General features: G+C 42.1%; 1 protein-coding gene across 1 annotated transcript in view; it reads left to right on the top strand.

Annotated features, from left to right (window-relative positions):
* Positions 1-23,630, top strand: part of TBXAS1 (thromboxane A synthase 1) — a 265,207-nt gene that overhangs the window by 100,651 nt on the left and 140,926 nt on the right. The window contains exon 4 of the mRNA XM_070948077.1: positions 192-288. Within this exon, the coding sequence (XP_070804178.1) occupies positions 192-288 (97 nt within the window). The remainder of the gene's footprint in view (positions 1-191; positions 289-23,630) is intronic.

The raw sequence follows: 23,630 nt of genomic DNA, 5'->3' as shown, positions 1-23,630 counted from the left end.
AGCCAGATGAATACCGGATGGATGCTGGGAGGCAGAGGCAGATTTTTTTTGTTTTTTGTTTCCCTTCTCTAAAGCTAATTGCGTCTTATGGTCTGGTGCGTCGTATAGTACGAAAAATACGGTATCTACTGCTTGCTTACTTTAGTCACTAATGGAACCTTTCTCTTCTGTTCATTTGTAACTGAATACAGGTATTACATTGGTCGTCGAATGTACATAGTGATATCTGAGCCAGATATGATCAAATGTATCTTAGAGGATGATTTCAGAAACTTCAGGAACAGAATGGTAAGTCAGCAAATTAAAACTGTGGTTCCTTCTCTTTGATTCTCTGTTTCATGTCCTAATATTGTCCTATTCTGAATGTCTCCCATGTACAGATATAAAGAGTAAGTCTTTTCAGTAGTGGCCCCGTTTTCAATAATATCCTCCCCAATCATTTGCCTGCAGTTTACTGTTAAGTCCTCACCGCTACGACGCAGGCAGAGCCTGCCTTGTTACTGCCCTGCCGTGATTGGTTAAAGCGCACTGGGCTAGTAAGCGGGAAAAGTGGAGCTGTGTGATTGGCTGTTCTCTAGACTGGTTTTTTATTTAAGGAGCTGTCAAATCTCTAGCTCTTGTTCTGAGGCACCGGTTGTGCCGTTCTTGTTATTAATAAAGAGTTGGTTGCCTAGCCTTTGTCTCCACGCCTAGTTCTTCAAATAGAACATTGGCGACGAAGGTGGGATATTAAGGCGACGGCTGGACAGTACGTATTTCAGCCACCTACAACCACTGACCATGTCGACGTTCTTGCCAGTGTTTTCCCCGTTCGTGCCAGCTACCGAAACGTGGGACACATACATGGAACGTTTTGAGTGCTTCCTTCAGGCGAACGCGCTGACTGATCTTTCTAGCGCTCGCAAACGAGGCTATTTCCTCAGTTCCTGTGGGAGTGAGATATTCGGCACGGCCAGGGCTTTAGCAGCCCCACAGCAAGTTTTCGATGTTCCTTGGGAGACGTTATTGGACAGGCTGAAGAACCATTTTTCCCCTGCTCCGTCCCGTATCGCGCGCCGACATGCCTTTTGGCAGCGTGCACAAACTGAGGGAGAGTCTGTGAACGACTATATGGCGTCCCTGCAGACAGCTGCGATCCACTGCGATTTTAGAGACCTGGACGACATGCTGCTGGATCAGTTGGTCTGCGGAATCAAAGACCTGAAACTACAACGGCGTCTCCTAGCACGGTCTGAACTGACCCTGCAGGTAGCCCTGGATGAAGCTAGGGCTGCTGAAATGTCAGGCCGTTCGGCCGCCGAAATCCAACGATTCCAGGCTTCCTCTGCTGCCGCCTCGAAACCCCTGACAGTCCATTATGAAGAGGACCTAGCTGACTCCTCCGATGAAGAGGGAGAAGTGAGCCGCCTCGGAGCAACCCGACGGAAGCTGGGGACGTCCAACAAGCCCAAACAGCTTGCCCAGGGCAATTGTTTGGGTTGTGGCGGCAACCATCGCAGAGCCGACTGCAGATTCAAGACAGTCGTTTGCCGCCGCTGCGGAAAAAGGGGTCATCTATCGAGGGTCTGCAGGGCGCCTACCCCTATGCCTGAGACCGCGACCGCCCCGCGGAGTGATCGACGCTGGGGCCGGAAGGCTGCTGTTCGACGCGATGAGTGTTTTGCCGTGACCCGCTACGAGGAGCCACGGGATGTTGCTGTGAGCCACGCCACTTCTGTTTCCTCAACCACCAAACTTTTCCTCACAGTAGTTTTGGAAGGAGCGGCTTGTCGCATGGAGGTCGACACCGGCTCCTCCAAGTCCCTCATAGCGTGGTCCACTCTTACCAAACTACTGCCAGGGGTGTCCCGACACCGGCTAAAGCCGTGCCCAGTCCTTTTAAAGGACTATCAAGGGAAGACCATCTCCACTTTGGGATATAGTACCTTTCAGGTGTCCTACCAGTCCTTCTCCGGCAGGTTGCCATTAATTGTGGTGAAGGACAATTTACCAACATTGCTCGGACTAGATTGGTTTGCCGCCTTAAACTTAACCATTTCCGGCGTGCATTCATTATCCCTTGATATTTCATCCATTCTGGCCCGCGAGTTTGATGATGTTTTCTCTGACCAATTGGGCAAATATACGGGCCGGCCCATATCATTTACTCTAGATCCCCAGGTGATGCCAGTTCGCCTCAAACCAAGAAGGGTGCCGCTAGCGTTAAGGCCACGGGTGGATAAGGAGCTGGATAAGCTCATAGCCCAAGGTATTCTGGTTCCCATTGACCATTCTAGTTGGGAGACCCCAATCGTCATTCCCTTGAAACAGGACGGATCCATTAGGATCTGCGCCGACTATAAGTGCTCCATAAATAGGGCGTTACAGGCCAACCCCTACCCGGTGCCAGTGGTGCAGCACCTGCTGCACTCGCTGGGTCACGGCCGGGTGTTTGCTAAGCTGGACCTGGCCCAAGCTTATCAACAACTTCCCGTTGATGAGCCTACGGCCATGGCCCAGACTATAGTCACCCACCGAGGTGCATTTAAATGCACCCGGCTTCAGTTTGGTGTGAGCGTGGCCCCGGGAATATTCCAAAGCATCATGGAACGATTGCTACAAGGAATTCCCGGGGTAGTACCCTATTTTGATGACGTACTGGTCTCCGCTAGAGACCAGTCCGATCTTCTTGCCAAGCTACGGGCCGTCTTGACCCGTTTGCGCGGCGCCGGCCTCCACCTCAAAAGACAAAAATGCGCCATTGGGGTGCCTCAGGTGGAGTTCCTGGGGTTCCTCATTGATGCCCAAGGGATCCACCCCACTCCGTCAAAAATAGCGGCCATTAAGCACGCCCCCACACCCACATGCAAGGCGGAGCTGCAGGCTTTCTTAGGGCTCCTAAACTTTTATTCTGTGTTCCTCCCACATAAGGCTACATTGGCCGAACCCCTGCACCGCCTCCTCGATTCAAAGACGCCCTGGGCATGGAGTCGCTCCGCTGCCGCATCATTTCAGGCTGTCAAAGACGCTCTGACGTCACGGGCTGTGCTCGTCCAATACGATACCAGCCTTCCCTTGTCCTTGACTTGCGACGCCTCACCTTATGGCTTAGGCGCGGTTTTAAGCCATATTCTGCCATCGGGGGCCGAAGCCCCGGTCGCTTTCTATTCTAGAACATTGTCTGCCCCAGAGAGAAATTATAGTCAATTGGACCGCGAGGCCCTGGCGATGGTCGCCGGGGTCAAGCGGTTTCACGACTATCTCTATGGCCGGCCCTTCACCCTGGTCACCGACCATAAACCCCTGTTAGGTCTTCTCTCTGGGGACAGACAAACGCCTATCATTCTCTCGCCCCGCATGTCGCGCTGGGCTGAGTTCCTGGCTGCTTACACTTACCACCTTGTACACCGGCCTGGCTCGGCCATCGGACACGCCGATGGCCTCAGCCGTTGCCCAATACCAGCCTCCGACACTGACCCAGCTCCCACAATGTCGGTCCTCCTCATTGAGGACTTCGACTTTCCGATTACCGCTTCGGACATTAGTGCAGGGTCAGCTAAGGACCCTACCATTTCCCTAGTGTTAGATTGGGTCCGCCGGGGGTGGCCTAAGGGACCTGTACCGGCCGAACTTATTCCCTACCTTCGCAGACAACACGAGCTCTCCACCCTTAAGGGCTGTCTCCTGTGGGGCAACAGGGTCGTTATTCCTCCGGAATTACGCCGCCCCATTCTAGCCCACCTCCATGACTCACACCCGGGCATTGTCCGAATGAAGGGCCTGGGCCGCAGCTATGTGTGGTGGCCCGGCCTGGACGGCGAGATCGAACAGTGGGTAGCCACTTGCCCCCAATGCCAACTATCCAGGCCAGCTCCTCCGGCGGCCCCAGTTCGGGAATGGGAGGCTCCCCGGGCCCCTTGGGCACGCATCCACATGGATTTTGCCGGTCCATTCCAGGGACACACATTCCTAGTGGTCGTAGACGCCCACTCTAAGTGGGTGGAGTTGGCCAGCATGACAACAACAACAACTGAGGCAGTCATCAGGGTTTTAGAGGGCCTGTTCGCAACGCACGGCCTGCCCGATACCATAGTCACCGATAACGGGCCCCAATTCACATCGGCACCTTTCAAGCGTTTTGTGGCCAAGCTGGGCATTCGCCACACCACCACGGCCCCGTTCCACCCGGCCGCGAATGGACAGGCGGAACGGGCCGTGAGATCTGCCAAGGAGGCCTTGAGCCGCCTGGGTCCTATCAATTGGCACCAAAAAATCAATCAATATCTTCTAGCTCAACATACTACTCCCTGCCCGGTCACCAAGGCCAGTCCGGCGGAAATGCTCATGGGACGGCGGCTCAGGACAGTGTTGGACCGACTGCACCCTGCGTACGCACCAGATGTCCCAAAAGAGACTTCCTCCCACTGTTGGTCTTTCGCTGTAGGGGACCCAGTCTACGCTCAAAACTTTGGAACTAGTATTAAGTGGGTTCCGGGCCATATCAGCCAACTAACCGGGCCCTACTCTTATAGGGTCCAGCTCACCGATGGGCGAGTTTGGCGGCGGCATGTGAACCAGCTCCGGAGGAGGGTCCTCCCAGGGACCAGTTTCCCCTGTGAACAGGCAATACCAGCCGAAGAGTATATTCAGCCGCACGAAGTATCCAACCCATCAACACACACTCCGCCTATCACCACTACTCAACCCGAGACGTTCTCGTCGGCAAACTCACCTGTTCGTTCAAGTTCTCCCGCGACGACAGTTGTTCCGCCCACGTTGCAGCCTCGGCCTACCAGCTTGGTGGAGGACAGCAAGTCGTCTCCGCCTCCATCGGAGACCGGCCCTGAACTGAGAAGATCTGGGCGGAGCCGACGTAGGCCGACGTACTTGGAGGACTACGCATGCGCCATCCGGGTGGGAAGGAGTGTTAAGTCCTCACCGCTACGACGCAGGCAGAGCCTGCCTTGTTACTGCCCTGCCGTGATTGGTTAAAGCGCACTGGGCTAGTAAGCGGGAAAAGTGGAGCTGTGTGATTGGCTGTTCTCTAGACTGGTTTTTTATTTAAGGAGCTGTCAAATCTCTAGCTCTTGTTCTGAGGCACCGGTTGTGCCGTTCTTGTTATTAATAAAGAGTTGGTTGCCTAGCCTTTGTCTCCACGCCTAGTTCTTCAAATAGAACATTTACTTTGTTCTCTTTTAAGTATAAAACTAAGACAGTTCCATGTTCTTAGGCCTTATCATGATAATTTTACATTTATACTATAGTATGGCATTTTTGACACATTTTTATGCTTCTAAGCAATTGATGTCTTAAAATAGCTATGCTGTCCTTAATTGAAACATTTAATTGTGACTATAAAATGTTTAAAAACCACACTAGGAAAACTTCTGTTTTGAAGGAAAACATAAAGTCAAGTAAATAAATAATTTTAAATTAAGGGAAAAAACCAAGCAAATAAAATCATAAGAATTCTACAAGGACTATTTGACTGTTTTGTTGTTTTCAGTATTTCACTGATTCTTCGGTGTATGATGTAAGTTACTCTAAAGAGGGACAAACATCTCTCCAATACTTTCCCATATTTCTTATAAATGTTTTAAATAAATGAACAAAAAGGTGTGGGCCCAGGGGTGAAATGTTCTCGGTTCGCCCAGTCCGGTAGCAATGGCGGTGGGTGGTTTGGAGAACCGGTAGCAAAAATCCCTGCCCTCCCCCATGCCCAGCTGAGCCGCGCAATCATCAGAAGCTTTTTTTAAAATTTTTAAAAGCATTTTTTCTACAACCTCTTCGGCCAAAAAAATGCTTTTAAAAGTAAAAAAAAAAAGCCTCTGATGATCGATGCAGCTCAGCTGGAATCGTCAGAGGCTTTTAAAAGCATTTATTTTTACAACCTCTTTGAGGTTGTAGAAAAAGATGTTTTTAAAAGAAAAAAAGCCTCTGATGATCAGGCAACTCAGCTGGGATTGTCAGAGGCTTTTCAAACCATTTTTTTTACAACCTCTTTGGCCGAAGAGGTTGTAGAAAAAATAATTTTAAAAGTAAAAAAAAAAAAAGTTGGCCATGCCCACCCAGTCACATTACCCCCACCACCAAGCCATGCCCACAGAACCGGTAGTAACAAATTTTACATTTCACCACTGGATGGGACTATGTTATGGCTAAGAGTTTCAGCAATATGTCCATTGCTCAGGTAAAAAATGAATACTTTGGATTGGTTCAGTATCGTACTGTACAAGGTAAGGTGACAATCATGTAAAGCAGGGTGTAATCTTTTTTAAAATATTTAAATAATTTGTCATAATTATTTTTAAATTAAATAATTATTTAAAATCAAAGGTTTGGAATAAAGGGATCATTGAAAGGGAAAGAATAACAGGGATTTAATTGTTTTTATTAGAATTCTATTAGAATAGGGAGGGACACGGTGGCTCAGTGGCTAAGATGCCGAGCTTGTCGATTGAGAAGTCGGCAGTTCAGCAGTTTGAATCCCTAGTGCCGCGTGACGGCGTGAGCTCCCGTTACTTGTCCCAGCTTCTGCCAACCCAGCAGTTCGAAAGCACGTAAAAAATGCAAGTAGAAAAATAGGGACCACCTTTGGTGGGAAGGTAACAGTGTTCTGTGCTCCTTTGGCGTTTAGTCATGCCGGCCACATGACCATGGAAACGTCTTCGGACAGTGCTGGCTCTTTGAAACTTTGAAACGGAGATGGCACCGCCCCCTAGAGTCGGGAACAACTAGCACATATGTGCGAGAGGAACCTTTACCTTACTAGAATTGCAGACTGAATTGAGAATTAGTGTTATTTATTTGCTTGCTTGCTTGCTACAGTTTATATGCTGCTCAATGCAAACAAGGATTTACATAGTTGCTGTTTACATTTGGGGAAGTTAATTACACATTGAAATTTCCCTTCCCATACCTATTGGAAGAAAACATACAAGTTGATTTGACTTATTAGGCCCATGCTATGAGAAGAAAATGAATTGGATTGTCTCACATTTTTTTAATCCAAATTACGTATTGTCACAGGCCCTTTGTTTTCAAAAGCCATTTACTCAGTAGTAGCTAGTTGCTTGTGTAGAACTTCATCTACTTTATTCCTGAGAGGTAGATGTCTATGGAGAGTCTCAGTCATCCAGGTCATGGTTGTCCCAAAGATGCTTTTTCAGGAGCTGAAGAAGCTTCTTGGATGAGAAGGGAAACGTCTTCAAAGAAAAACCAGTAAGTCCAGTTGCCTCTTGAAAAAGCACTTTTGGGACCTAAGAGGTAGAGTATGATAGCATATGAGAAAGAAATGGAAGGATCTCTATACATAAACAATGTATATAAATTGTGAACAGTGTTTCTCCATAATGCTTTGGAATTTAACAGTTAACTTGTAGGTTTCTTGAAAGAATACAGAAAAGACAACACATTCATGCATGTCACACTCCATCCATAAGAATGTCTTCAAAACTCCTTTGAAAGACTTTATGAAACAAATTATTTGTCAACAAACTGAATGAGAACTTGTAGAAAAGAGATGGAACATCACTTCCCTGTCTAGGAGTAAGATATGCCACTATCTTTTAATTTTGTTCATTGTTATTATCTTCAGTTTGGGATGAGAATACAGATCTCCACTGTCTATTTTATAGCAAAGATGGGCAACTTTGGTCACATTTTAATTCTGTGGGAGAATGATAGCAAGAGGTTATAATTGATGGTGTAGTCTTACAATGTTGGGAGATTGTGACATATATACATTTATATTTTAGGCAGATTGCACATTAGGGAGGGGTTGCATAATGGTTATTATTGCTATTAAATGTATTAAATCTATGCAAAATCTTACATTCTTGCCTTAATTTTTATTTTAGTGTCAGAATTTGGATACAATGATAATGGGCTTGAAGGCTACATATGACCGGTTCTAGCTTATTTCTGCTTTAATAAAATAACTTTTGGAAGCTTATATCTGTATAGCTAATTTCTTCATGAATTTACCTCGTATTTCCAGCTCCTAAATTCTGTATTCAAGACCGATGAAATAAATACCTGGAGACTTTAAAAAGGCCACTCATGCCTTAGGCTGAAATTCCATCTCTGGCCAGTTAATAATCTCTTCATGATCCTGTCTCGTTCCCAGACTTAGCACACTTTGATGGTGTCAACCTAGACAGCTTTAGGTTCAATCATTTTCTCACTTTATGTCTGGCTACTGAATTTAATTAATACATACATACATACATACATACATACATACATACATACATACATATACATATACATATACATATATATATATATATATATATATATATATATATATATATATATATATATATATATATATATATATATAAAATTAACTTTGACTCCTGTCCTTTCCCAAGAATTTGGGATGGGTGCAGTATTTAAAGGCATACCAAAATGCATACAAGGTGCACAAATACATCTGTTTTAAATGATTTGGGATAGGTTTTTTTGTCATGAAACTTCACCCAGATTCAAAGTGCAATCCTAGCTACTTCAAATAAGAAATGCAAAGTAACATTTTAAAGAGACAGGAGGGGGGGAAAAAAAAAAGCTCCCTTGTTCAACTTTGAATGCACTGAAAAAAGCCACTGCTCAATTGTTTCTCAAAAGCTCTGTGAGATGGCGATTATCCAAGGCAAGGACATAGAAGCAGCAAGTGACAGCTCTTCTTTTCTTCTTCTTCCTCTTCCTCCTCACCAGGGGTGTCAAACTCGATTTTATTGAGGGCCGCATCAGGTTTGTGTTCAACCTCAGGGCTAGAGTGGGTGTGGCCAGCTCAACGTTACACCTGTCGGGGTGCCTGTGGTGGCCTGAGCGCTCTGTTAGCGAAAATGGGCTCCCGAGCTCCGTTTTCAGATGCTATGGCCTCCTGCAACCCTCTGCCAGCTCTGTTTTCACTCAGAAGCACCGTGGGCCAGTCCTTTGTTGTTTCCCAGGTGGCCCTGCAGGGCAGATCTAAGTCCCTCGTGGGCCAGATCCAGCCCCGGGCCTTGAATTTGATACCCCTGCTCCTCACCATCGAATATAATTGTTTAATAAAGATGAAATCAGACATTAATAAATTAATAGGAAAACAGATACCCCTCAAGGTGAGAGCCACCCCCCCACCCTTTTGGCCTTCCAAAAAAGCCTCAAAATCTGATTCTGCCATTTGGTCTGGGGACACGATGGGGGTGTACCACCATGCTGGAGGTGGTTAGTGGACCGGGAAGGAGATTCCCCCCCCCGCTGCATCTCCACCCCATTATATTTTGGGTTTTATTTAATCTGTTGATTTTAATATTTAATATTTTAACATTTTGTACTTACTTTTACAATGTTGTAAGCCACCCGGAGTCACTTGACAATGAGATGGTTAGCATATAAGTTGAATAAATAATAATAAACAAATCATTGCCTGTAGAAAAAAAAATCCTTTCTAAGTTCTCAGGGGCCAGCCCTTTGAGATAAGCCAAGTCAGGAAATAGACATGCACAAGAAATACTTTAGTGATAAAGGCTATATTAATAGAATCTTGAAAGCTCATTGAATACTTACTATTTCTGGGTTCCCATTTTTTTTTTTTTAGTATCACTGCTTCCTTTGTATGATCTCCAATTCTGAATAGGACGTCATATAATTGTTTGATTTTAGTAGTCTTGCAATTTTACTTACGTTCGCTTATTTTTAAAATGTCCAATATAATGGTGCTGCTGCTTCTTTTTTTCAATTGTAGGTTTTCCCTGGTTTATGCTTTTCATATTCTATGTTCTAATGGCATGTATTGTTTAAAACAATACTTTTGTTTTTCAGTAATGGCACAATTAGTAAGTAAAGACTTGTTTGGACTTCCTTATAGATTTGGTTAAGTCATCACCTTCAGACTTCCTTAGGAAAGCTTAGCATTCTTGTCCAGTAAAACAAGACATACGTTTGACCAGGGAATCTATTTGTCTAGCACCCAAACAAATATTTTAGCCATATCCGTATATTTTAACACAGCGGTTACTAACCTTTCTGGTTCCATGGACCACTAGCAGTGGCAGCAGGTGGAGATTGGTGGTGGTGGGGGGATGGTTTCAGGGGTGGTATTCACTTACCTTCGCTACCGGTTTGCAAATGTGAGCGCGCGTGCATGCGCAGAGCCTTCCGTGTATGCACAGAGCGTCAAAACCGGGACATGATGACGTCCAGGCGGGAGGGCGAGACTCCCGCAGCTGTTGCTACCAGTTCACCCAAACTGGATAGAACCGGCTGAATATCCCCACTGGATGGTTTTGCATGCTCTGCTCAACCTAGATCCCACACATGTGCGAATGAAGCTTTGTGCGCTCGCCCACTGCTTGCATGATCCAGTTCCCAACAGGCTGCAGATCAGTGCTGGGTTTCAAATTTTTTTACTGCCGGTTCTGTGGGTGTGACTTGGTGGGCGTGGCGTGGCTTGGTAAGCGTGGTTGGTGAGGTGGCAGGGGAAGGATACTGTAAAATCTCCATTCCCACTCCACTCCAGGGGAAGGTTACTGCAAAATCCCCATTTCCTCCCGATCAGCTGGGGCTCGGCAGGTAGAGAATAGATGGGGGCAGGGCCAGTCAGAGGTGGTATTTACCGGTTCTCCAAACTACTCAAAATTTCCACTACCGGTTCTCCAGAACTGGTCAGAACCTGCTGAAACCCACCTCTGCCATGGATCAGTACCGGTCTGCAAGCCAGGCGTTGGGGACCCCTGCTTTAACATCAATAAAGAAAGAGTTTGCCATTACCTTTCCCTGATCTGAATCCGAAATTCCTTATGCAGTAGTTGGGTTGCTTGTTCTTATGTCCAGAGAACCCCACCTACCCTCAGCCCCACAATTTCCGGTTTCAGCCCTCCCATTCTCCAGTTTAGCACCAACAATAATATTATAAGAAGCTCATAGTCAAGCCAACATTGCTTTTAGCCTCCATAAGGTCAAAGTCATAATCTCTTTGGAGAGTCTGTTTTATATAAAATACAATCAAACTTAAGTCTGCAAACATAATCGTATTTCAAGCAAAAGCAGATATGCAACAAGACAGAAACATTCAATCTAGTACATAGAAATCATTCTGTGTAGCTTTCACAAATGCAAAGCTCAATAAACTGTTTAGGTAAGAAGTACTATATTTTGAATATCACTCCAATAAGCCCTTTTATTCAGAGCCTGTGTTCAGTCTACTCTGCAAAAATGAAACTGCTCTCTGGCATTGTTCTTTCCTGTCCCTTCTCTGATGAAACAGAGAGAATAAAACATGAAGCTTTTTGGCGTAAATGCTGACCACAATGCTATGATAACACAGATCATTCTTGAAACAAAATATTCTTAGGATTGTTTTTTCTCCTCTCAGATTAGAATGAGTATAGAATCTGTTATGTTTTTTTTTTTTTAATCTCATTCTTATTCTCTGTCCTCTTTCAGGGAACTTGGCATTGGGGGGGGCATATCTGTTTCATAAGCTAATTTGAGCATTAGAATGAACATATTTCAAGTAACAGAGAACATTCCTTTATTTGAAGACATTGTTTGAAGGGCTGCCCAGTTTGAGTCCTTTTATATTTTTTGATAATCTATAAGTGTCCAGTTTTGCTTTTGAGATAAATTTAAAGGCATGTCATTCTGATTTAAGTCCATAGCATACTTGAAAACTATGTTGGAGCTGGCTATAGATCTGTCATTTTTCTCCTTTGCTGGAGTTCATTGAAATTATTCCCTCGTCTAATTGATTTGATCTTATGAACCTAGTAGAATGGCTTAAAGAAACTATAACAAAAGTCACTATCAGTTGTGATGTTTTACATATACATGCACAGAAATTTGACAGGCAAGTTCCATAAGAGTTCTTTTCCATGCAAGTGATGATCTAAATGGAATTTTTTGTTGTTGTTGTACGTGAAGTTGAAGAGTCGTGTAACATTGTTTTTTGATCCAACCTATAGTCCTCTCTAGTTCTAGTCAATCCTACAAAACTAGAATAAGTAGATTTCTAGGCACCTTCTTGAAGTTGCGGGTGGATAAAAAGGCCTGGTTAGAAAATCTGGGCGGAGACTCAATAAAGTCCAAGAATTGTAACAGATAAAGGGTTACACAAAGGACGGACAAAAGCAGTCCAAACTATCAAAAACAGCACCACAAAAAACAGATTAGGAACACAAGTCAAAATAGGGAAGAAAATGGTAACTAAGCACCTGTCCACCCTGGATGAGTTCAAATCGCCAGGACCAGATAGATCACACCCCAAGGTTCTGAAGGAATTCGCAGATGTGATCACAGAACGACTGAACTATATCTTTGAATGATCCTGTAACACTGGGGAACTGCCAGAGGACTGGAAAAGAACTGATATAATTCCCATCTTCAAAAAAAGAAAAAATAATAGATCTAGGAAACTACAGACCTATCAGCCTGACTTCAATACCTGGGAAGATTCTGGAAAAGATAATTAAGCAATGAATTAGCGAACACCTAGAGCAAACAAAGTAATAACCAAAAGCCAACATGGGTTTGTCAAAAACAAATCCTGCCAGACAAATCTTATTGCATTCTTTGACAAAGTGACAAAATTAGTGGACCAGAGGAATGCTGTGGATATAATTTACTTGGACTTCAGTAAGGCATTTGATAAAGTAAACCATAACCTACTACTTAATAAGATAGAAAAATGTGGGTTAGACACATCACCATCAGATGGATTTGTAACTGGCTGACCAACTGCACTCAATATGTAGTCCTCAATGGAACTGCATCTACATGGAGGGAAGTATGCAGTGGAGTACCCCAAGGCTCTGTTTTAGGCCCAGTACTTTTCAACATAATTTTTGCAGATCTTTATCGGGTTGATTCATTTCTACTGTTCTGCTGTTATTTTTTACCAATTAGTTTCAGAAAACTGTTTTTTGACTGCTTGTTTTATATATTCTCCTGCATGTTGTTATATTTTTAAGTTATTTACTTTATATTTATTATTTATTTTTGTTTATTAAATATATATCCTACCCCAGTGGTGGGCTGCTATTGACTCACCCCGGATTGGATGAACTGGTAGCGGTGGTGGTGGGAGGCTCCGCCCACCTGCCCGGACGCTTCTGTTCATGCTCAGATGCATTGCGCATGCACGTGAGCGCGCCCACACCCACGAGCAAATTGGTAGCGACGGGTTTTGAAACTCGCCCCTGTCCTACCCATCTTGCTATAACAAAAAACTCCTAACAAAGCTTGAGGAACCAAAAATGCAAAAGTCCATTTTGAGATAAATGGATAATTCTGAGGTCAGCACAATGCAATGCTCAAAGAGGACCTTTGACAATACATGAAAACAATCTTTTGTTGATATCTCAATAAATTTTGATTAAATGGGCACAACTGCCAGAAATTTAGAGACATTTAGAGACATGGGGGAGAATAATACTACTTAACTGACATTAGCCTTGGATAGGGTATTAAAACAACAAACTAGGAACATTGATGAGATTGTGATAGAAAGGAATAATTGAAACATTAAGCATTAATACCCACAAATTAAGTTGAATATGCATGCAGTTAGGATGTCTGAGTGGATTGATGGAAGGATTTGTGATACAGGTATCTAAAAGAAGCAGGGATTTAAGGTGTTAGATACCAGAATAGAATTGTAAAAACTTTCAGTGCAGAAAATTTCCAAGGCATGAAGCACAAAGATCCATATTATTAAAAATATTTTTAGCAGATGTTAATAAAAAAGTCAGATGACAATTCAGAGAACCTTGCTAAAATTTTTCTTTTTTTAAAGTGCCTATAATCAGTGCCTTTGTTCATGAGAAAAATGGATTTAATTTGTTAAATGTAGACTCACCATAATATCTTGCATAATTCCAAAGCGAATATCAACTCATTTTTAAAATTAGAGGATTGAAATTATTCAATAGTTACATAATAGTAGAAAGAAGTATTACTAGTATTTTACTAATTCATTTGAATTAATGTATAACCTGTCTTTCCATTAAAGGATTGACAAGGCTGCTAATAAAAAAATGTAGTTAAGATATTAATATTATGAAGCCTGAGTGGCGCAGCAGACTAATGCTACTGTTAAAGGTAGTATTTAGCTTCCAGCTGCCTGCAGTTACTGCGACTTCAATTGTCACCAGGCTCAAGGTTGACTCAGCTTTCCATCCTTTCTAAGGTAGGTAAAATGAGGACCTGGTTTGTGGGGGCAATAAGCTGACTTTGTATAAAATATACAAAAGTATGAAGGCTATTGCTTAATGCCTTGTAAGCCGCCCTGAGTCTCCGGAGAAGGGCGGCATATAAAATCAAAATAAAAAAAAAAATTGAGTATACTGAGAGCGTTTTGTCTAAGTGTAGTTTCAGGGTATCTTGTCACCCATATTCTGTTTAGGATGTTAGCGTAAAAAATGTGAATCCATATATGCTAGACAAATTTATTCTGTTTTTTAATGTTCCAAATGATTTCAAGACTCATTAGTAGAAATCCATATCATTTAAAAATGTCAACATATTTAAAACTATTTCTTAGCAATATGAATAAGCACTTTGGCATTCATATTTCCCCAGATTTTGGGATGGAATTTACCAGTATAAATAAATGAATTAGGAAAAAATATAGTCATAAAAATAACGCACAAAATCCACTGTCTTGGCAAAATGTTGTGCAAACGTAAGTAAAAATTGATAGTTCTGTCCATTGTTAGGACAGGCCAAAGAAATCTTCATGGTAAACCTGCTTGGTTTCACATCTAAAAACTACTAAGAAAAGATTTATAAATTTCCCTAAGGAGGGAATTTCACAGGTTTGATGCCATTACAGACCAGCAAAATCCATTATCTTATGAATTAAATTCTGTTTGAGTACTGTGGTGTTAACTAGAGTACTAGTTCTAGTTAGTTCTAGCCACTAGAACTAAGGAGAAATTTCCTGACAGAACAATTGATCAGTGGGACAACTTTCCTTCAGAAATTGTGAGTGCTCCACGGGTTTTTAAAAAGAGATTGGACAACCATTTGTCTGAAACGTTATAGGGTTTCCCACTAGACTAGAGCAAGGGGTTGGACTAGAAGACCTTCAAGGTCCCTTCCAGACTTCAATTTTGTCATTATTACTTCCCTTCTTCTGCAGTTCTTTGGAGCAGCTGCCTGGCTCTGCTAGTCTGTGACACAGTTGGTTTTCAATTTGTACACTTGAGTGATCACACTGAAAAAAACCTGGCAGAGCCAGGATGAAGAAGTAGGAAGTATTAGAATAAAAAAAAAAGATTTTATGTAATATACAGTATATGTGAATATAATTGAAAACATTTTAATTATACATATTTAAGATTTTCCTCTTTCATATTAAAAAATTACAATTTAAAGGCAACTGTTCGAGAAGCCCTGGTGGAGAAGCTAGTCTTCTGAAGATCTCAAATTGGACACTTGTGTTCCAGAGCCCATTATAGGGTTTTTTCCCAATTCTCTGGAACAGATTCTAAGGGCACATGAAATATAGTTAGAGTATATATTGTAGGTATATTTGAGACACTACAAGTCAGTGGTGGGTTTCAAAATTTTTTACTACCCGTTCTGTGTATTTGTTTTGGTGGGCGTGGCTTGATGGGCATGGCAGGGGAAGGATACTGTAAAATCTCCATTCCCTCCCCAATCCAGGGGAAGGTTACTGCAAAATCCCCATTTCCTCCTGATCAGCTGGGACTTGGGAGGCAGAGAATAGATGGGGACGGGGCCAGTCAGAATTTTTACTACCGGTTCTCCAAACTACTCAAAATTTCCGCTACCAGTTCTCCAGAACTGGTCAGAACCTGCTGAAATCCACCTCTGCTACAAGTGTCTGCAGCATCTGAGATACATAAAGCAAGTAACTAAGTTATCTTTGGTTAATATACTAAGAACAGGCCTTAAATGGTTGAAAGTATTGAGAGTTATATGGTAGCATTTGAGTAGGCTGCAAAGCCTTAAATTAAGAGGCAGCTGTGTTGCATGACAGCATTTTATAATGATCATCACTTGTGTGTTTCTAATGGTTATGACGTAAAGGTAGTCCTCAACTTACAACAGTTCATTTAGTGACCGTTCAAAGTTACAACAGCGTTGAAAAAAACAACTTATGATCACTTTTCAGTTACAACCTTTGCAGCTTCCCCATGATCATGTGATCAAAATTCAGATGCTTGGCAACCGGTTCACATTTATGACATTTGCATTGCCCCACGGTCATGCGATCACTTTTTATGACCTCCTGGCAAGCAAAGTCAATGGAGAAACCAGATTCACTTAAGAATCGAGTTACTGACTAATCAACAGCAGTGATTCACTTAACAAGCGAGGCAAGAAAAGTTGTAAAATGGGGCAAAACTCACACAACAAATGTCTCACTTAGCAACATAAATTTCGGGCTCAGTTGTGGTTGTAAATCGAGGATTACCTGTACCCTTGCACTTCATGTTGATGGCACAGCACATGCCACACAGCTTCCCTACTTGCCGTGTCGGTGAGTAAGATGCAGTAACCATGGCAGCTGTTCCTTCTTGTTCCATGTGGTTCCGTGGCATCCTCATCCATACTTGTGAGTCTCTATTGTAGGGGTGTCAAACTCAAGGTCCACAGGCCAGATCCAGCCCATGGGGTGCGTAGATCTGGCCTGTGGGGCCACCCTGGAAACAGTGAAGGACCGCCCTGCAGTGCCTCTGCCAGTAAAAACTGAGCTCGCATCTGGCCCTTCTGAGCGCCATTTTCACTGGAAGAGGGTTGCAGGGGGCTGTTACAGCTGAAAACAGAGCTTGGGAATCCGTTTTCTCTGGCAGAGTGCTTGGGCCATCACAGGCGCCCCCCCTCCCCGACACGAGCGACTTTGAGCTGGCCATGCCAACCCTGGCCATGCCTACCCCGGCCCCGCAAGGTCAAACACAACCCTGATATGGCCCCAAATAAAATCGGGTTTGACACCCCTGCTCCATTGCATTCCTCTTTCCAAAAGACTAAAGCTGAGAAGTGGGGAGCAGTTTAAATGCTTACTTTTGTCCCACCTTTGCTTTCATTTTCTGCTTTCCAACAGGTTGATCATTTTTCTTTTAATTTGTTTTGCCGGAACCAAAAGAGCAACCCTAAAAGTAGATTTGGGGGTGGGGGGGAGGTAATCTACTGAATCAATCTGCTGAGGAAGAGATTCAGGTTTTAAACTTCAGCCTCCTGTGCCTTTGTGGGCAACAGGCTCTTAGATTGTATCTTTAGTTGCTTTGGCTTTGCCAGATCTTCAAACAAATTTCCTTTGAATGTTCTTCAGAAAAGCATTTTAGGCTTTCCTCCCAGTTTTTTAATTATAATTTTTTTTTTGAGGCCTAGATTAATTATGTGTGCAGTATTTGAAGCAGGCCTGGAAGGAAGCTATGAATCCAGACAGCAATGAGATTTCCTGCGGGTGTGTTCACTTTATAAAGACAACTAAATACAACAAACAGAGTATTAATTTCCTGTAGAACTAAATATATTCCATTTTTAATCCACTTTATTACTAGCGAGACAGTACAGGTAGTCCTCGACTTATGACCACAATTGAGCCCAAAATTTATGTTGCTAAGTGAGATATAGAGTTTTGCCCCATTATACAACCATTCTATCTACTGTTAAATGAACCATTGCAGTTGTTAAATTAGTAACACGGTTGTTAAGTGGATGAGTTTGCTTCTCAGAAGATTGCAAAAGACCATGGGACACTGCAGCTGTCATAAATATGAGTCAGTTTTCAAGCATCTGAATGTAAACCACATGACCATGGGAATGCTGCAAAGGTCATAAGTGTGAAAAATGGTCATAAGTCACTTTTTTCAGTGCTGTTGTAATGTTGAACAATCACTTAGCAAACTGTTGTAGGTTGAGGACTACCTGTAATTGCCTAATCTTTTTCTCCTTAACATACACATGAACTAAACTGGATTCTGGGATCATTTTTTAAAAACTTAATTTATAAGGCCATCCGGACACCAGAGTAACTTTGGGCAGCTAACAAAACAATAATGAACAATAATAACAATATACAAATATCTATTATTTTAATTATCATATTATAATGTAGATTTCAACCTTGAAACACACTAAAGTCTGGAGACAAGCATTTGTACTAGCTCACTCTAACAAAATAAAGTCAGTTTATATTTAGATTAATCTAAATATTTGCTGTGAATGGTAACTGGCTTTTCAGATGGTGTTCACCTGTTATAGGTAGGGCTCTGTGTGAATGCTTCAGTGTACTAAACATTGAACATTCTGTGTGTGTTTAGTTACAACAGACTCTTCCCTTTGCAACTCCTACTCCTTTAAAACGTTGCAATAAAAGATGAACATGGTACTAATATAGTCGGATTTCAATTGCCTGCTTCCCACTAATTCTAGCCAGATTTCTTTGTCAGAGGCACATTTTCTCCAAAGCCCTACTACCCTTAATTAAACAGTGTGCATTCAAGCAGTTGCAGGAACTTTCATGGTTTCTTGCATTGATGATAAGAGGATAGGTAGATCAAGGAGCCAGTTGTGGTGCTTGGCAAAGGTATTTAATCTTTTCCCTGAAATTATTTTCTCTTGTGAATTAATACAAAAGGGGGGGAGAAGAGGATCCATTTAGCCAGAAGATATTAATGAATCAAATTCCTTGCTTAGTGGGAAAATTGAATTTAAACTATCCCCAATAAATGGGTGACTAGTTCCACTACTAAGCTGTTCCTAGTGTTAGTATGTTTTCCTTAACATTCAATCAGAATTTGTCTACCTGTGTATTATGATATATTACAGGCCTGTCAAACTGGTGGCTCATGGGCCGGATGCGTCACCCGCAGACCACACCCACCTTGGCTCCGCAAAGGCAAAAAAATCAAGATATGTCACAATATGTCGCATGATGTGATCAAGTTTGACACTCGTGATATATTAGTATTTTATGGAATTGACTGCAGATTGTTGTGCCGAATATATGTTTTTGTATTGATCACCAACCGTAATACAGGCAGTCCTTAACTTACAACTATTCATTTAGTGAACATTCAAAGCTACAAGGGCACTGAAAAAGGTGACTTATGACTGGTCCTCATACTTACAACAGTGGTGGGATTAAAATTTTTTTGCTACCGGTTCTGTGGGTGTGGCTTGGTGGGTGTGGCATGGCTTGGTGGGCATGGCTTGGTGGATGTGGCAGGGGAAGGATTCTGTAAAATCTCCATTCCCTCCCCACTCCAGGGGAAGGTTAAATCCCCATTTCCTCCCGATCAGCTTGGACTCAGGAGGCAGAGAGCAGATGGGGGCAGGGCCAGTCAGGGGTGGTATTTACCGGTTCTCCTAACTGCTCAAAATTACTGCTACCGGTTCTCCAGAACTGGTCAGAACCTGCTGAATACCACCTCTGACTTAAAATCATCACAGCGTTCCCCATAGTTACAGGATAAAAATTCAGCAGCTTGGCAATCAACGTGTATTTATGACAATTGTAGCATCCTAGGATCATGTGATCACCATTCGCGGCCTTCCAAAGCGGCTTCTGATATGAAAGTCAATGTGGAAACCAGATTCATTGAACCGCTGCACTTAACTGAACCAGATTCATTTAACAACTAAGTCCCTTGGCAACCATGGCCAAAATAGTTGTAAAATCAGACTTAGCAACTGCCTTGTTTAACAACAGTTATTCTGGTCCCAGTTGTGTTCATAAATTGAGGACCACCTCTAAATTATTAATTTTATTTCATATGTGTTATGTTTTGTCACTCTCATTTTAATGCCACACTGAAATGTTATTTTTTTGGTTTCACTCTTTTGGTTCTTATTTTATGGAGCATTTTAACTGATGTTTCTATTGGTATAAAATAACAATAGCAAGCTCTATGATGACCAGTTTGGTGCAGCTATGGAGAAATGGCCTAAGAGACAGATCTAGGATTTTAAATTTTGGACCAAGGTTGCTGTAGGTTTTGTACAATATAAAAATTTATGCGGATTTCTATGTGCATTATTTCCATCTCTTAGAATGTCTTCAAATTAATTCACAATCATTGAATTACTTTGGGAAAACTAAATCTGCGGTCATATCATTACAACTAAAACAAGTACTTAAATATGCTTATGATGGAATGTGCTCAACTTTGTGCTCCATTGAAAAAAGTTCTGATAGTTAATCAAAACTTTTGATGTCTTAATATTGCCAGGAAGATACAGATGAAAGATGTTGTATATGCTTATACAAGGTAGAAATACTTTAGAATTGATTTGTGTACTTCTAAAGTGCCAAAAATGCATCTTTTCATGGGATCATTTTAGTGATGTCTATGTATGTGTCTATAGGACGCGATGCCTCAGTTCCTGAGACGCTGAGCTTGTCAATCGAAAGGTCGGCAGTTCAGTGGTTCGAATCCCTAGTGCCGCATAACGGGGTGAGCTCCCGTTACTTGTCCCAGCTTCTGCCAACCTAGCAGTTCGAAAGCACGTAAAAAATGCAAGTAGAAAAATAGGGACCACCTTTGGTGGGAAGGTAACAGCGTTCTGGGTGCCTTTGGTGTTTAGTCATGCCGGCCACATGACCACGGAGACGTCTTCGGACAGCGCTGGCTCTTCGGCTTTGAAACGGAGAGGAGCACTGCCCCCTAGAGTCCGGGAACGATTAGCACATATGTGCGAGGAGAACCTATGTATGTGTCAGCATTCCAAGTAATGCACCCATAGAAAGCAGAACTCTGAGGCAGGCAAATTCCTCAAAGAACAATTTATTGGATTCATCATATTGGCACAACTGGTGAAAGCGGACTCCGAAAGTTTCTGTGGCTTTCACCTAATTAAAAAATAAAAGTCTCCCCTTTCCCCCAAGTCACCAGTCACGTTGTCCAATCAAGGTGCTGGCCAGTTGTTTGGTTACTTCACTCCTCCTCTGGCCAGCCACCTGTCGGAATGTCCTTGGTTCCCACAAGGGGAAACCCTGTCCCTTCTTCTGCTTTGTGGCAACTCTGAAGCCTCCAAGATGGCCTCAGCCAGGCTGACTTCAGGATTGACAGTATGCATATATCTGTGTGCATATGTTTAAGTTTCAAGGGGGAAAAAATATAACAATGACTCCAGCAAACTAACTTTTACCCAACAAAATTAGTTACAGTTAAATCATACAAAGGCAGTAGAATGAGACATTTAAAAAAAAAAATCAGTTTTTTTAGTGAGTTTTACTTTTCCCAAACATACAAAGGATCATAGTCCTACTGCTCATTTTTGATCCCTATTGTCAGGGATTGTTTCTGATGAATTTAATTGCACTTGGGTTTTTCCAAATGGTGACCTGCAAATTTTAATGTTCCCTGGACTGTTCTCCACTTATGTAGAAAGCCGTAATGCTTTTAGAAGCATTTAACTACCAGAGAGCAAGGAAAGGCAAAATGGAGTAATTCTTGCCCTAATTGTCAGTATCCCTAATTTTGCAGTGACAGAAGATAGTAAAAGCAATGTTCCTGTACACTATTTATTAATTGAACACCAACATTACATTTCCAGAGTAATTAAATAAGGGCTTAACTTCAAAGTGCTCGATATATATTCATTTCCCTGTCCAAATGACAGAATATTAGTTGTACAAGTATTACACAGAATTAAGTATATATCTTTACAGCAGGGGCAATGATTCTAGATCGAGCTTATTTAGGATTCATCCACTTTTTCCCAAATACCATGATCCCAATTTACCCTGAAATAAGTTAAAACTGACACCGACTGCATGGCATCCATCATTCTTTTTACATAGTCCAGCATTTCTCAACCTTGGCAACTTTTAAGATGTGTGGACTTCAAATCCCAGAATTGCTGGCATGCACACTTAAGTTAACAGAGTCCACATTAGGGGTGGGTTTTATTTACTTTTACTACCGGTTCGCAACGGGGCCATGCGCACTGCGCATGCGCAGAAGCGTTCTGATGACATCAGGCTTGGTGGGCAGAGCCTCCCTCCGGTTTTACTACCGGTTCTATAGAACCGGTCCAAACCGGGGGCAACCCAGCATTGGTCCACATGTACACCAAACCACAAAAACTAAACAGATTAATTTTTGTTCTGCAAGTGAGAATTTTGAAGACTTTAACCTGATTGCTTTAATGTCCTCCGTGAACTGTTCATTGTGAAGTGTGAATCTATGTGACTTGTAACTTATTCAGCAAAACATGGTTTGAAAAGTCATTGTTTTAATGTGTGAATCTAACCTATGTGACATTAGAACATATAAAGGATCCTGCCACTAAACTTTGAATAGTTTAAATATATTAGGTTCAGCCATAATGTAGACTGGCCATTATTCCCTTGTTCAGTTCTTGCAAATTTGTTCTCCATTTTTATTTGCAGTTGATTTATGCATACTGTAATTCTCCTGAATTCATAGAAAACAATGGTTCATTTCTCCAAACATACTCTCCAAATACTGCATTCAGTATTCACAAAAAATCTTCTAATATATGGAATGCTTAACTTTATCTTAACTTAGGTTTTATTTATTTATTAATAATTGATTAACTGAAATAATTTATTAGTAATGATGACTAAACATGCTTCAAATGATAACTAAATTTTAGTTCTTGTATTTTCTAAAAAGGAAAAATTAGATAAATGCATGTGATTTGAAATGAAACTTCTTTCCTATATATGCTTCTATAGTCACATATTTATATTGACTAAATCATGTGAATTGTTGTGAACTGAATTAAAACCCACTCCCTAAGCTCCCTTCAGTGGAAGTTCCTTTTGTATCCGATGTATTTCTTACAGTAAAAAGAAGCCTATATTTAAGAAGGTTCCAAGTAATTTTTAATGCTATTAAAATTTTATCTACCACTCATATATTTATGGTTGAGGAGCCAGTTGTTGCTGCTACTTCTTATATTCTAATTTTCTGCCTTCAAAGTAAATAAATATTTAATATTGCATATGGTTGTGTGAGAAACTTGGTAATTTGCTATTTCTGCCTTGCATCTCTACTGAGGTAGTTATAAAACTGACAGCATCTATATCACATCATCTTCACCGGATGTTGCCACCCACAGATGGCTTAGAAGAGAAAGAGTTTTCCATTTAGTGCTGCTTCTGGCCTGTGGAATAGACTCTTTCTGGACTAGAGATAACAGACTTTCAATGTGGCTCTTGGAGATCATCAGCTTTACCACATTGTAATTCTCAGTGTGTATCAAGAGGGAAATCTGACATATTCCACAAGAGAATATGCATATTGTTATTATTTAATTAGATTGAAATAAAATCATATTTAATACTGTTTCTCCATCTTACATTTGTTGGAGAACAGCCTCAGCTAGTATAAACCTCAGCCTGGAAAAAGTTGTGCATTTCTGTCCTAGAGACACCTCTGAATCAGAGGTGGGTTTCAGCAGGTTCTGACAGTTCTGGAGAACCAGTAGCAGAAATTTTGAGTAGTTCGGAGAACCGGTAGTAAAAATTCTGATTGGCCCCGCCCCCATCTATTCTCTGCCTCCCAAATCCCAGATGATTGGGAGGAAATGGGGATTTTGCAGTAACCTTCCCCTGGAGTGGGGAGGGAATGGAGATTTTACAGTATCCTTCCCCTGCCACGCTCACCAAGCCACACCCACCAAGCCATGCCACACCCACCAAGCCACGCCACAGAACT

The sequence above is a fragment of the Pituophis catenifer genome, unplaced genomic scaffold (assembly GCF_029215685.1).
Source record: "Pituophis catenifer annectens isolate HBS135680 unplaced genomic scaffold, rPitCat1.0.hap2 SCAF_7, whole genome shotgun sequence".
NCBI lineage: Eukaryota > Metazoa > Chordata > Lepidosauria > Squamata > Colubridae > Pituophis > Pituophis catenifer.
This window is presented reverse-complemented; position numbering and strand designations above follow the sequence as displayed.